Source organism: Gouania willdenowi, chromosome 21 (assembly GCF_900634775.1).
Source record: "Gouania willdenowi chromosome 21, fGouWil2.1, whole genome shotgun sequence".
NCBI lineage: Eukaryota > Metazoa > Chordata > Actinopteri > Blenniiformes > Gobiesocidae > Gouania > Gouania willdenowi.
In genome coordinates, this window is record NC_041064.1 from 6402142 (window position 1) to 6416939 (window position 14798).

The window sequence follows — 14798 nt, forward strand, 5'->3', positions numbered from 1 at the left end:
ACATAATTTAGAATAAAAAACAACAACAACAACAGCAGAAAAAAACATGTATTTACATTTATATACATGTTAGAAATAAAGTAAAGGTCATTCATGCAGTAGCACAAGCCTTCTGTGGGTAAAACTCTAAACCTATGAGATGTTGAACTACTGTTACTGGCTGCTTTTGTTTCTCAGTTGTTTTGGGGCTCTTGGAGCAGACCAGGGGCCGCCCTCACCGCAGGCTCACCGTTGTTGGGCTGTTTGTGCGCATGCAGCCCCCCTCGTGCAGGGGGAGGAGCCAGGGGCCCCTGCTTTATTTATTAAAGCCGCGGCTCCTGAAGACGACCCTGGTTGGCCTGCAGACGCAGACTCACACAACATCTCCAAACGATACATTATCAACACAAACCTAAACATGGAGGTAGGTTTGCTGCTTTTTTTCTGCCTTTTTTTGTTATTTAACTGTTGTTTTGTCTCTCAAACCTAATGCTGTGTTTAACCACTAGATTTACTTACTACAATTAGATGTAGATTTTTAAAACTGTCTTGCATTTTTAAAAAGACAGTTTTGTAAGGAAATATCAATATTCTGATAAGATTCCCACATTTCCAGTTGTGAAAGTAACTACAAGTCTTACTGTACTTGAGTTGCTTTTATGAGTACTTTTTTTTAAATCAGCAATTGAACTTGTCCGTTTGACATTTAGTGATTTATTACGTTTCTATACCCACTCTTTGTTTTAAAATGATCAACAGACATTATGAAACTACAAAAAAAGGAAAAAAAAAGAAAGAAATGACCAGACAACAATGAAATGCATCACATAGCCGACCAATCAGATTAAACATAATGTACATTCAATGCATCAAAACAGCATTGAATGAAGATTAATATCTCAGTTTTAAGAGTTCATAAATTTAGCTATACTTAGAGCTTGAGCATATTTTGAATTCATTAGTGTTATTATTATTATTTTTTAAAGAATTGTACATTTTGACAAACCGTTTATTTTATACAGGTGCATTTGTGGAAAATAAATGAAGTTCCAATTGTGCAAGATTTGATCTCTTCCTTTTTAGGTTTATACATGAGATGTTTACTGTATACATGAGAACCGTGGCAAGATTTATTACCAAAAATAAACGTGGGGAGTAAATGTAACCATTAACTTTTACTTTAAGTATATTTAATTGAGCTACTTTTTTATTTTACTGTATGTTTGACTTACTTGTACTTTAATCAAGTAGCAGTACTTCTATTTGAGCAGGAGATATCAGTACTCTTTACACTTCTGCACATTTCTGATATACATCTTTTTTTTCCTACAGGTTTACGTGTTTGACTTCTTTGACAACAGCACTGAAAACATCTCTGAACAATCTGGAGACTTTGAGCCATGCAACACCATGCCGAGCAGTGACTTTAACAAGATCTTCCTCCCGACTGTTTATGGAATAATATTCATCCTCGGAACAATCGGTAATGGATTAGTCGTTGTGGTGATGGGCTATCAGAAAAAGGTCAAAACCATGACGGACAAATACCGACTCCACCTCTCCGTGGCCGACCTTCTCTTTGTGCTCACCTTGCCCTTCTGGGCCGTGGACGCAGTGAAAACCTGGTACTTCGGCAGCTTCCTCTGTGTGTCCGTGCACGTGATTTACACCGTCAACTTGTACAGCAGCGTGCTGATCCTGGCCTTCATCAGTCTAGACCGGTACTTGGCAGTTGTACGAGCCACCAACAGCCAAGCCACGAGAAAACTACTGGCAAGTAAAGTAATCTACATGGGTGTGTGGTTGCCCGCGGTCCTACTGACTGTCCCCGACCTGGTGTTCGCTCGTGTACAGAGCGGCGAGTCTTCGAATTTCTTCTTAAACGACGACAGCGAGGAAGCTGGAGACATCAGGACTATCTGCCAGCGTATCTACCCCCAGGGAACAAGTCTCATATGGACCGTGGTGTTCCGATTCCAGCAGATTGTTGTAGGATTCATCTTGCCGGGCCTTGTCATCCTCGTCTGCTACTGCATCATCATCGCTAAACTGTCCCAGGGCTCCAAGGGCCAGGCGCTGAAGAAAAAAGCCCTGAAGACCACAGTCATCCTCATCCTGTGCTTCTTCTCCTGCTGGTTGCCGTACTGCATCGGCATCTTCTGTGACACCCTGATCATGCTGGAGGTGGTCTCGTCCTCCTGTGTTCTGCAACAGGCGGTGGAGAGATGGATCTCCATTACAGAGGCCCTGGCCTACTTCCACTGCTGCCTGAACCCCATCCTCTACGCCTTCCTGGGAGTTAAATTTAAGAAGTCGGCCAGGAGCGCGCTGACAGTCGGCAGCAGATCCAGCCAGAAAGTCACGCTCATGACTAAAAAGCACGGGCCAATTTCCTCAGTGTCGACCGAGTCTGAGTCTTCAAGCGTGTTAGCGAGTTAACCAATAGTGACTTGATTCTTTCAGGAGGCAAACAAACTAAACTGTAATTTCAAAGAAAGACTTTGTAAGTCAACGTTTGGTTTGGTTTGTGTGGTTGTGTTACTTGTTCGGGGTGTTGTTGTGGTGGCTTTTGTGTGCCTTTTTAAAAACAAAAAGCAAAACCCTCTCCTCAGGCCATGCTCCATGCTTTCTTTCATCTGTACATTTAGATCCCATTGTACTAGTTCTCTAGAACAGGTAATGGCAATGCTTACAATGCCATTTTTTTGGCTATGGCTGCCTTTGTAAATAGTTTTGTAGCATTTCTGTGTTTTTTTATGTGAACGCTGTTATTTATTGCTGTTATCCACACTGGAGTTTTGTAAAAAAAAAAAATATCTTTGAGCTGCTTTATTTTTTACCATTGTGAATGTGTTTGAGTTTTTTTTAAAAAAACATGTAAAATAAAACAATTCAGTGCTTCTCATGAATACAGTGTCATGTGCCTTTTAACCAAGCCTTCCTCCCCTCAGGGGGTAGGTGTGTGTGTGTGTGTGTGTGTGTGTGTGTGTGTGTGTGTGTGTGTGTGTGTGTGTGTGTGTGTGTGTGTGTGTGTGTGTGTGTGTGTGTGTGTGTGTGTGTGTGTGCGTGTGTGTCTGTGTGTGTGTGTGTGTGGGGCTGGTGGGGGTTGGGGTTGGGGGTTATCTCTGAACACAAATGTCACCACCTGAACTGGCTAAAAAAGCAGGAGGACTGTGCAGACACAGGCCCTTTAATTGCTAGAACATCTGTGCACGTTTCCATCGTAAGCAGCCACCACACAAAGGCTGAGACCCTCACTAATAATTAGCGCCCATATGGCTTTCTTCACAAAGAAAAACTGCCTTAACTTAAACCTTCTTCCCTCTTCAGGTTGTGAGATATACTGCCTTTATTGTCCTCAGCTTGTAAACAAGCATCAGCCTCATTCACCTTATACAGAGGGTCATGGGTCAACAACAATGGTATTCAATCTCAAAATGCAAAACAAAAAAGGGCCTCCATTGTTTATCTCAATGATTGTTGCAATATTTCACTGGCCGTAAATGAGCTTGAAATATATAGAGACACCCCAGGTCATAAAAATGACACGTCTCAAACACATCAATCTTCCCGCGTCGTGTATCTTGCAATGCATTGTTTGAGGTCGTATCTTTGTCGACTGGTGGCAAAATTATGCTCAAGTTGAAGAGCAGAGGAAGTCAATAACAATAGAGATCAGGAAGAATGAGGCCCTGTATATGTGATTCAGCTCCGGCATTCAATTAAAAAACACACATTTCCATGTTTTTACATGTGAAAAAAGGTGTGATGAGCTCACGTCGAGCCACACGTTTAGAGGCTATTTTGGGTGAAGGTCTCACAAAGTGAAGCAGGAGGTGCTTTTTCAGGTGCAAATGTAACCAAATGATTCAAAATTAGCATTTAATGTGCAGGAACTGTGTGGTATGAAAGCGGATTAGGGCCAACTATATATATATACATTATCAAGTTGTTATTTATGTATTCAGCAAATAAACAGTGCCTGACACAAACTTGGTCGTCAAGGTCAGATTGACCCCAAAGGTAAAATGCGTTAGTAATATTTGAGGATAATAGGAAGGAATGCTCCAACTCTAACAAACTTAACTGGTTTTTCCAATATTTCTCTTCAAAGTCCTTAAAGACATTACAATTTTGTGTTTATGAGCTAAAAGAGAAATAATCTCTTTGTTATTAAACCGAACTTTAAAGTATAGTTTACTTATAGTATACTCATCAGCTGCCGTAGATTTGACTTCATTAGCAAACTTTCAACTTTAATCACGATATTCTATTTTGAATTCATTTTTTAAATTTCGACTTTAATCTCAGCATTTCAACTTTATTCTTGATTTGGCCAAAATATTTTTCTCCATCAAATTTGGCCCTAATCTGCTTCCGTAGTGTAGAGAAAACATTCTAAACTAACAGTCACTTTATATTTTTTTCTTGTTATTACACAGAGTTTAGGGCAGTGGTTACCAACCTTTTGAATAACGAATATATTCTGACAACCCCAAAGCATTTTTTTGTTTTGTTTTTGGTAGAATTCATTTTTTTTATTTCATTTTTTTATCACGTTTGTTGCAGTGTTACAAATACAGAATTAGGTACAAATTGCACCATCTCAGATATTTTTATACCACATTTTATTTGATCTACATTATTATTGAGTAATAGTAGAGAATACAGTTGTTTAAGATTGTGTGTTGTTTTCATTTAAAAAAAACAAAAAGACAAAACAATTTAATAATAACAGGGATAAATTTGAACTTAGTGCTACAAAATATTTCCTAGATCTTGTCAAAACACGACCCATCATCATCATCCTCATCAAACACATGTTCTGATGTCATGCTTCACCAGACGGACTAAAAGGCCTCTTTCAGTCCACTTTAAATATTCAAACCTCTTGAGGGTTTGCTCTCGGATGCAAGATGTGGTTTCATTCATTATTAAAGCCATTGTTCTGTCTGGTGACGTAATTCACACTTGAACGCCACACACGTCCAGTTAGGACTGGAGATTTTTTTTTTTTTTTCAGGAAATGTTTTCTATAATATCCACTTCCTGTGAAAAGCTCCAAAACTGAAACTCTTTCAACCTCTGATATATTAGTTAAAATAAACTCCACGTCCATGTTCCTGCAGGGAGAGGTTCCTTGTTTGATTTGTTAGGTTAAAGGCCAAAGTTGTTGAAATAGGCAGGAAATTGTTTCTGTTGGTCATTCATTACCTCGGTGTGAGTTTCAAATGGGAACCTCTATAGTCCAGTTTGGATGGAGTTCAGCTGTTGGTGTGTTAACACTGAGTTAAATCTAAGAGACAGGACCGCAAACTGCTGTGATCATTCAAAAGGGCTTTAGCAAAACAAAGTGGAAAGAAACACAAACAGCGTGAGCCCCTTTTGTCGAGTGACACGCATCACTGGAGGTAACTGTTGTTTTGGTTGGAAAGTGAGCAGCAGGAAGGCTGTGTTTCCTGCACCAGGAGCTCCTGAGGGCAGCAGCCTGGGAAAAGCTTTGATGACACCCCCACTGCATTCAGATCACTGCCGTGCACTAAGCCTGGCCATCCCCTCAAAGTTCACCAAATACCTGCTACATGCACTCAGAGGAAATCCATGGAGAATATCAGGTGCAACAGCCCATGGTAATTCCCTTTAGCCATTAAGTTAAGATAACAAGTGCATCATTCTTTATGGAGTGTTCACATGGCTAATTGATCTTCAATGGAAAGACGACCAGCAAGTGGTTTTAACGTAAAGATTAAAGGATAATACTGTAAAGTTACGTGTGATTACTCAGTCTTTTAGCTTTTAGCTTTATTCCATCTGTATTAACAACCTGATAATAAAGTTATGGGCTCGTGATCAAGAACAGCTTTCTGCTTTCTTTACAGGATCACACACAGACATTAAGGACAATGTTAGACAAATCCTCCATGACACGGTTTAAAAAAAAAAATCCACACAATGTTTTAATAATAATAATAACACAAGTGATTTCTGGTACAGATTAAAAAATGATTTTTTTCAATGATAAATTAATAGATATATGCATATGTCTCTCCATATTCATTAGGAAAAAAAAATCCAACTTAAAACAAATTAAAACCAAAAGACAATAAATTGCTTATTTATTCCCCCCAATTTAATAACAACATTAAAAAAATAATTTGTCTTTAAGAATCAATGTATTTTCTAAATGTTTAAAAAAATATTTCCTGAACTGGAACAAGTGGTTCAGACGTGGAATGAATGACAAAATAAAAATGATTACTCGCACTTCCCATACAAAAAAGGCATATGTGATATATCAAAAGTAAATGTTTTATTTTTTTTTTTTAAGGAAAAAGCCAATAATATTAGTAGCACCAAAACCTTTTCATGTCTGAGCAAAAATAAAATAAATGTTCTAGTAATTAGTATGTTTACACATTTAAACACAAATATCACCTCAAATCTTAAAAAATAAAAAATAAATAATAATAATAATAATAATAATAATAATAATAATAATAATAATAATAATAATAATAATAATAATAATCAGGCACAGGGTAAATCCAACAAACAATTTCCGTTGTTAGAGTAAATGTTGTTTGATGTGTGATGTGTTATGATAATTTATAAAGAGTTGACAAAATAAACATAAAGCCTAAGCCTACCCTTTAAAGTCTGACCACAGGTATTATAATTTCATTTCTTAAAGCTGTATTTTATTTGTGACTGGATGGATAAGTGGATTGTTTTGATTTTCAGACTGAAATAATTAAGAAAATTCCAAGATGATTTTAGGTGGAATTGTTTTTTTTTACCTCTGCTGCAAAACCCTAACAGAACTATCTAACCTATGCAGCTATTTCTACCCGGATAACCGCACTTCCGGTGTCTTGTGTTCACTCTAAACGGGTCACTTCCGCCTTGTGCTGTGCTTGCAGTGAGCATCTGCTGTCAGACAGAAAGCCGTCAGTGTTTCTTACAAATTCTCCGACAACATAAATTCGTCATGATGAAAGACGGTGTCCAGGGGTAAGAACCAGTGTTTCTGCTCAATGTCCAACACACTGCGAAGGTTTACACTGCAGCAGCAGCAGCAGATAACTGTCATACTGTGTGGCTAGCTGGCTAGCTGGCTAGCATTACTTTCACATGCAGTGGGTTGCATCAGCTGAGAGTTTAACCAAAGACTGTAAAAGTCCTGCTAATGCCAGCAAAAATTCACTTACAACACAGTCTATTATTATGACAGGCTGCTGTGACGTAATGTTAATTAATGCATGCAGATTTTGTTTATTTTCTTAATCTTTTTTAAGTTTGATCCAACCAATGAAAATGGGGTCTGATTGAGGTCATGTGTCTACTGTTGGTCACACACAAACATTAAAATGTATGATTTAGAATAGTTTTTAAAGAATATATATGTCTGAAATCGAAGTTTCTGTGTTAAATCCATTTCCCCCAAATGTATTATGCTTCAATTCCTATTTGATCACATCATCCCCTGTTAGTATGATTATTATAAATCATAACTTATTTAAATCAATTGCTGAATGTATAAAAAAAAAAAAAAGAGGGTGCTTTGTTTTATAATGTGGGTGAGGTTCAGTGTTGTTAATGTTTGCTGAGATTGATAAAGATCCATGTTAAACTACAGGTTTGCAGGCAGACCTTTGCTCCCTATGACTAAATGGCACATTGTCATTTCTGCAGTATTCATTTGCCATTGTGTAAACCTTTATTTTATTTGGATAATACATTGATAACTATTAATATTACTGCATGAGTGGGATGAGTTCTTGTGATACATTATTGGGTTTTGTAAACTAATAAAGAAGTCTTTGTTCACAGGAACCAAGAACAGATTTCACCTTGCTCACTGATACTTTAAATAAGATAAGATTCCCACAAATAATAAAACACTAGCAATAACAGGGGACGGGACTTGGATAAGCAAACTGCTTCTCTCGTCTCCTTTTTCGGCATGTACAAAACAAACAAAGAAACAAAAAGGAATAACATAACGTCTGTGAATGCAACCATGTCGGAAATAAACTGAATAAATAAAAAAATTAAAAAAAGAAATTAAATGAAATTCAGGTGTTACATTAAGGTTGGGGTTTTCCCTTATCCTGAGTGTAAAATTAAAGGACATTTGAAGTGAACTCTAGTTGCAAGCTCTGTTAAAAGATTGTGTATTATACTGGAGTACAGGCTCTGATTTTCCATAATTTTGAAAAACGACCAAAAAAAATTCACTTTCAGATTGATAAAAAAATCGATACCTCGCATGCATGTTTTGAGACAATATCATTTTTAAGCAAATGTATGTGCACAGAGAAGGTCTGATGGACAATAATGTGTCGATGAACCATTTTCTGTTTTTGTATTTGGCTCTAAAATGCTTTTACCTGCTCTCAGTAGTATTTTGTGGGCGTTCGATTACAAAATGTCATGCGAGGCTTTAAAATGTTAGTGCTTCCTTTTTTTTATTAGTTTTAATAATATTTAGTATTTAGGACAGCAATGCGGTACATTTTTTATATATATTTGAGATTACTAACTTGTGCAGTGAAAACATCAAGTTTGTATTGTTTCACCCATCTCCATTTGTTCCAAGAACCCCAACAACATAGTATTTAAGTTTTTTTCCCAAACTGTTTTCTTGAGTTTTAGTTCTCTGAAAAGCCACTTTCAGAGCAATTCTCAAAACGGGTTGATTCGCGGCCTACTTATGCATATTCATGAATAGGTGTGTCTGTCGACTCTGACTCCACACACAACAATGATCACTAGCGATTATCTTTTGCTATGCACACACTCTTGTTATTGTTTTCAGCCAAAAAGCTGCACATTACAGCAAAACACATGTCTATTTAAGCAGCTATTGTGATTTTGAGTCAGAAAAGTGTGTTGCGTTGTTGCTGAACCAGAGCAGCAGGAGCAGCTCCTCCTTTCCGCACACAAACACAGCCAGACTCTCCTTTCCACTCACCACTACAGTTGGAAGCTGTCTAATTCCACAACGAGTCTGTCGTTGGCGCTGTGAGCCACAAATCCGTAAACATCCCCATCGTTTCCTCCTCAGTTCACAAGCAATGTCGGGTCTCGCTGCATAGGCTGATGTAGCATTAGCACGGAGTGCTAACAGCTGATGTGTGTGAACAATGGCCGTGGCTCCCAAAACGATCGGCAGCAGAAAAAGTAGTGCAGTTTGGACGTCCAGTAGTGCAGTTTGCATTTACATATATGGCAATAAAGTATAATATATATTCTATATTAAACCGCAGTGTTTGTTTGAGCTGTTAGATAGTTGGAGAGGGAGGAGCTCACATTCTAGGAGGCATGTATTATGTCCATGGTAGGAGGAGAAAGGATTGTCTGGAGGAGGACTTTCCGGTACGTGATGTCACCAGCCGGGCAAAATCACACTCGCCCGTTTTGAGCTGACTTTTTACAAAATGTGGAATAACAAAGGAGGGAGGAAACAGAACTTTTTTTTAACTTTGGCCCCTGAATGAGGCTAAAGGGATGTATATCACTGTAGCAAAACCATTATAAAGTTATTTTTTCATCATACCTCCCCTTCAATGAGGAAACAAGGTGGTAACGGTATGTATGCATGTACCTACCTGTTTCAGGGCATTCCATTGTAATAGTTAGATGTTTGGCTGCTTGTTTGGCTGTATTATTGTCGACATTTATTGCAAAATGCATAACCTCAGTGTTTATTTAATCATTTGATATTTTATTTAGAATAATAGTGAATCAGTGACATTTTTATACATCAATAATGCAAACTATTATTGTTGGGACCAGGGATAAAAATAGCATTATTGTCAAGTAGCTCATACCAGATGTAACAATAGAATAAACAAAACCGCTGCCTGTATTATTATTATAGAGCATAGGGGAAGCCCAAATTTGGAGTCAATGTTTTTGGTTGTTGTGTCGCGTGTTTTGATTTTATTGCTATTCATAGCTGCCCTTTGGTCCATGTTTTTTCCTGAGACAAAAGAGACGCAGCTCCTGTGTTACTCATGAGCTTCCCTTGGGATCTAGACACCTGTTCCCTTGGGAAAGCTTCACCACTCTCATCCTGTCACCTCCGCTTTTCCCACACTGATGGAGAAGAGCAAAAACTTCCTCCTGTCCTGGCTTTAAGTCAGATTCACTGCTTTTTTTTTTAACTTTTAACCATAAGTGTGAACTATTTTTAAACAAATGTCACATTCTTATCAGTATTGATTTTGTGTTTTGGGCATTTTAAATGTTTTATGTTGCAAATAAAGACGTTTACTTCATAGATAAGATGTCTTATCATAATCTTTTGATCTGTATTCTTCAAAAATTCTTGAAAGGATGGAAAAAATGTGGACCAGAGAGCCGTCGTCTTTGAAGCCACAGTGTTTATCTGTTCAATCTTCTTTACTGACTCTTAGCTGCCATTGCACCATTCACACAGGCTTGCTGTTGTTTTCTTAGTTTGCACCAACAATGGGATTAAAAGGTAGAGCACACGTAAAAGCAGGAGGTGCTGATGGCTCAGAATTAATTTTCCCAGGCGGTCAACTACTTCCCCTTGGGATGTGGGAGAAATGGGAGGTGGAAGTGGACTGAAATGTTTACGCCGTGGCTTTTTTCCTGTGGCAGGGCGACGGAGGAGGAGCAGCAGGCTCAGTCAAAGAAAGGCCTGAAGAAACAGCAAAAGGAAGCGGAGAAAGCGGCGAAAAAGGCTGAGAAACAAGCCAAGCAGGTCTGGATTCTTCTGTTTTTGTCGTTTCACATCCGCCACGCATTCTTACAGCTGGTACGGCTCCACTGGGCATTGTGGCTTCAGTGGAGTAGGTTTGGACGACAGGGGGGCAACGCTGGCCATTGTTTATGTATTCCTGTCATTTTGGTCGTGTTTATGTCCACCCAAACAAAGTGTTGTTTTTCTTTGGCATCAAGGACAAAGCTTTGTCCCAACATCCCCAGCACTTTGAAGGAATCCAGATTACAGTCTTTACGACATATTTAGGAACGTTTTAGGATCTGTCAGAAGTCTATTCAAGAAACACAGCTGAGCTCACCATTGGCCAAACCAAAGGATAATAAATAGATTACACACAGTGCTAGTTTTTTACTAGGATGCTCCAGATTTAGGGCTTTAAAAAATTGTTTTTTTTATTTTTTTCCAAATTCTTTTGTATTTTTTCCACTTTAATTTCTTAAAATTTTGTTTTATTTTTTAAGAAATATTTTTTTTTTTTTTTTGCGAAAATCTTACTTTTTAACTTCTGTGAGGAAACAAAATAAATAATAATACAAGAAAACCATAATTTTTTCCACAAGTTTTTTTTTTATTTATTCTGTTTTTTTTTTTAATGTTTATACATTTTTTCATAAAATTTTAGTTTTTAACTCCAGTGAGGAAATAAAATAAATAAAAGGAAACCATAATTAAACAAAAATGTTTGTCAAAAATGTAATTTAAAACCATGTGTAAACTACAATTAAAAGGTAGATGTAAGTTCAACTTACATGGATTATTGTGACTGCTCTTTTTGAATTATATATACTGTATATATCTTATAAAGATGTATGAGAGCAACATTTATGTCACCCAATTTCCCCTCAGGGATGAATGATTCACTGAATCTGAGCAGGTTCATTGACCCTAAATTAAATTAACCTAATTTAAATAATCCTGATGACCGTAATAATTAGAGGATTTATCCACATTATGTCAATTTCCGAGTTCAACAGTGGATTCCGTTTACATTGGTCGATTCCGTAACGTGGAAATTATGAAGCCCTACAGATTCCTAAATTAAATGAGTTTAATTCTCACCATTATATTGAAAAATGACTGAATGACTGTGGGATTAAATGAATGAAAGGTTGCTCTGCAGTAAGCTTTGAACATGACAGAGGTAAAATGCGATTGGTCAGTATCCACCTTGAGTTACCTAAACATTTTTATTTAATTTTTTGTTTGGTTTGAAATTTTCTGGGCTAAATTAGATTTCTGGTAGAGATTCTGTGTTTGTACGTGTTTTTGGTGTCAGATTTCATGATCACATCTTTTCTCCATTCTGCACTTAAGAAGCATCTTATGGAAGTTGTTTGAGGAAACACAGGAAGTGGAGGGAAACTGATTTAATGATATTAAGCTTTTTTACCCTGTAGTTATTAAAGAACTCTTTAGAAACCTGGATCGTCAGCGCTTGGAGCTGAATGTCGTGATGCTTTTGGTTTCCATGAGTCTTTGCTTCCAGAATACATTCCTGATCTGAATTAAACTAATTATGGTGTGTGGATATTCACTCTCACTAATGAACGTATCAATAACTGAGCCAGTTATTGCTTTCACCAGCACTTATTAGTTTGACTGTTGGCAGGATTACATCAAAAGTACTGAACAAAATTTGACAAAGTTTTCACCAACGATTGACCTCACACCATCTGAGCTCTCTCGTCATTGGCAAAATTTCAAAAATGAATCTCCTTTCGTGAAGAACTAATCTTTTAGAAATTTGACTCCGTTATATTGGGTTGGGTCTTTAATTACCCCACTGTGTTTTATCAGGATTGGATCCAGATTGAGCAAGTCATCGGAATTTTTCTGTAAAATATTTTTTAAAGCTAGAATGGCAAATGGGTTAAATAGAAAAATGTTAACAAGTTGTAACATTGCATATCGACTTCAGTGTTTTAACATCAGAGCCAAGAGAAGATTAATTATGTGTCAATCATTATCAACATGCATGGTGCACTTTGAACACTTGACCTTAGCTATTGCATAATATGACTAATCTGCTCGTAATTCCACAGACAGACAGTCAGTCATCAACATTAACTACATGCATACATACATGTTATTGCACTGTTGGAGGGAACTTGGATTCTTCCTCCATGTGCTTGGCCAGATCACACTGCACCCTAAAGGGCTCGTTATACTTTCGCCTGGCTTCGTTCGCGGACTGCACACGCACTCCACAGGATCGCTTTGGTGTTTATACTCGGTGCATTCGTATTGAAATTTTTGGTGTGGATGTCTGAGCCTTTTTTATATCTGTATACCCCTCAATTTATTTTTTTAATGGTAAAATGATCCACAAGAGAACTGACAGGTAGTGGGAAAAGTCGACATGAAACATATTTTAATAATTAACTCCATACTGTATGTATAAGATATAGAACTGCAACATGGTTCCACCGGTTTGCGTTTAATTGTAATTGATAGTTTTTATAGAATTTCAATGCCAATTACCAAGTCAATTATCTGAACTCAATTACTATTCAATTGTACTGCAACTAGGGACGCTTGATTGAAATAATTATTTTGTACAAATCAAACACTAAAATCAAGTACAGTCTGGTCAGTTTTGCACAAAACAAAACACTCACAATTGTAATTGCATCATAATTATAATTAATTATCACTTACGCAATTAAAATTATAATGGACCCCAACCCAATCACCTGGACTGGTGGTTATCAGCACAATTCAGAGTTCTCTATCTCCTTCTTTGAGGCCAAATATGTGATGATATGAAGAAGTAAATGTATTGAATGTTTTATACTGAGTTCATGCTGTCAAAACCCATGTGGCTTTACGCTGTGGGAGTAGCAACAAATCTCATCTTTTTAAACTGATATCATCCAGTCAGCGGTTTCACAGTAGAGGCGAGTCCTGTCAGAGTGTAATCCAGTGGCTATCGCTGCCATACGATAGCGTAGCATACGAGCAATGCCCTGAGGGAAGCCTGAAAGCTGAGGTGAATGATTATTACAGAGTGTTGGTGCGCGGTGTCATTTCCTACACTGCAATTTTCCTCCCGTCACTTGTCACCGTTGTGGGACCCACGGTGGTTGGGATGCTCCGCGGCTGTAGCAGGTCTATATTGGGTTTGATCCTGAACCACAATCTCATCCATCATATTACTGGATTATCAAACCGTGGATGGGTAATTCCAATTCACTCTACAGGCAGCAGCCATCGCCCGCTCCCCAATATCAATTTGCATAGGAAATGCAACAGTAACTTTGCAGGGGACTCACTCGGTCCCGTCACACTGGGAGTCGTTTGCCTGGGAGTGAGTGCAGAGATAAAGAATATCTGTCCACTTACTGTGTGCCTATTACAAAGCACTATCTGCTCCTGACATTATTCATTGTTCATGATGTGTTGGAGCAACGTATGGAATAGCCGTGCAATGCTTTCCTACCACAGAACCAATTCTACGCTCTATGCCAGAGCTATGAATTGATCATTTTATTCGAAGCCCTGAAGGCACCAACACAATTTAAATGGCTGTTGTGGTTATCATCATAAAAAACGGTATTTGAAGCAGGATGTTTTTGAACAATTGCTTGATTTTTTTATTCTTTATTTTAATGGATAGTTCTATTGAGGTTATTTTTCTGCTTTTCATTCCCTGTCATGGCTTTGTGTTTCAGGCTGCGGATCAACAAAGCTCTGAGGAAGATGTGAGTATTTCTCTGTAATTATCAGTCCTCCCCTCCGAGTCCACTTCCTGTGTCTGTTTTTTGTGTGTCTGTAACCTTTGTGTGTATGTGATCAAACCATCTTAGCTGCTGACTTAAATACATTTCTGGTTTTTCAAGGACTTTGCAAAGCATCGCTATGGTGTGTCTGCGATGGTGCAATCCCAGGAAAAACTGGGTGAGTTTAATGGTTTGGCTCAGCGTGAAGCAGAATTCCCATTGCATTTGGATTGAGTTTTTCTTCTTCAGTTTTTCTTTTGTTTGTTAAGTTTCAAATTAGGGCTGCAAAGAGACAGAACATTTTTGGTAATAATTGCCACGTGAATTTACAGTAACCTTGGGTA

At 37.8% G+C, this 14798-nt stretch overlaps 2 protein-coding genes across 2 annotated transcripts in view; both read left to right on the forward strand.

The window, feature by feature from the left end:
• The first annotated feature begins 323 nt into the window (after positions 1-323).
• LOC114455212 (C-X-C chemokine receptor type 4-like) lies at positions 324-2799 on the forward strand. Its single transcript, XM_028436290.1, has 2 exons — positions 324-403; positions 1312-2799. Exons 1-2 carry the CDS (start codon positions 398-400, stop codon positions 2416-2418), a joined length of 1113 nt encoding a protein of 370 aa, XP_028292091.1. The 5' UTR covers positions 324-397; the 3' UTR covers positions 2419-2799.
• Positions 2800-6866: 4067 nt separating this feature from the next.
• Positions 6867-14798, forward strand: part of dars1 (aspartyl-tRNA synthetase 1) — a 39212-nt gene continuing 31280 nt past the window's right edge. The window contains exons 1-4 of the mRNA XM_028436741.1: positions 6867-6990; positions 10612-10714; positions 14407-14436; positions 14575-14632. Coding sequence (XP_028292542.1) covers positions 6968-6990; positions 10612-10714; positions 14407-14436; positions 14575-14632 — 214 coding nt within the window. The 5' untranslated portion in view covers positions 6867-6967. The remainder of the gene's footprint in view (positions 6991-10611; positions 10715-14406; positions 14437-14574; positions 14633-14798) is intronic.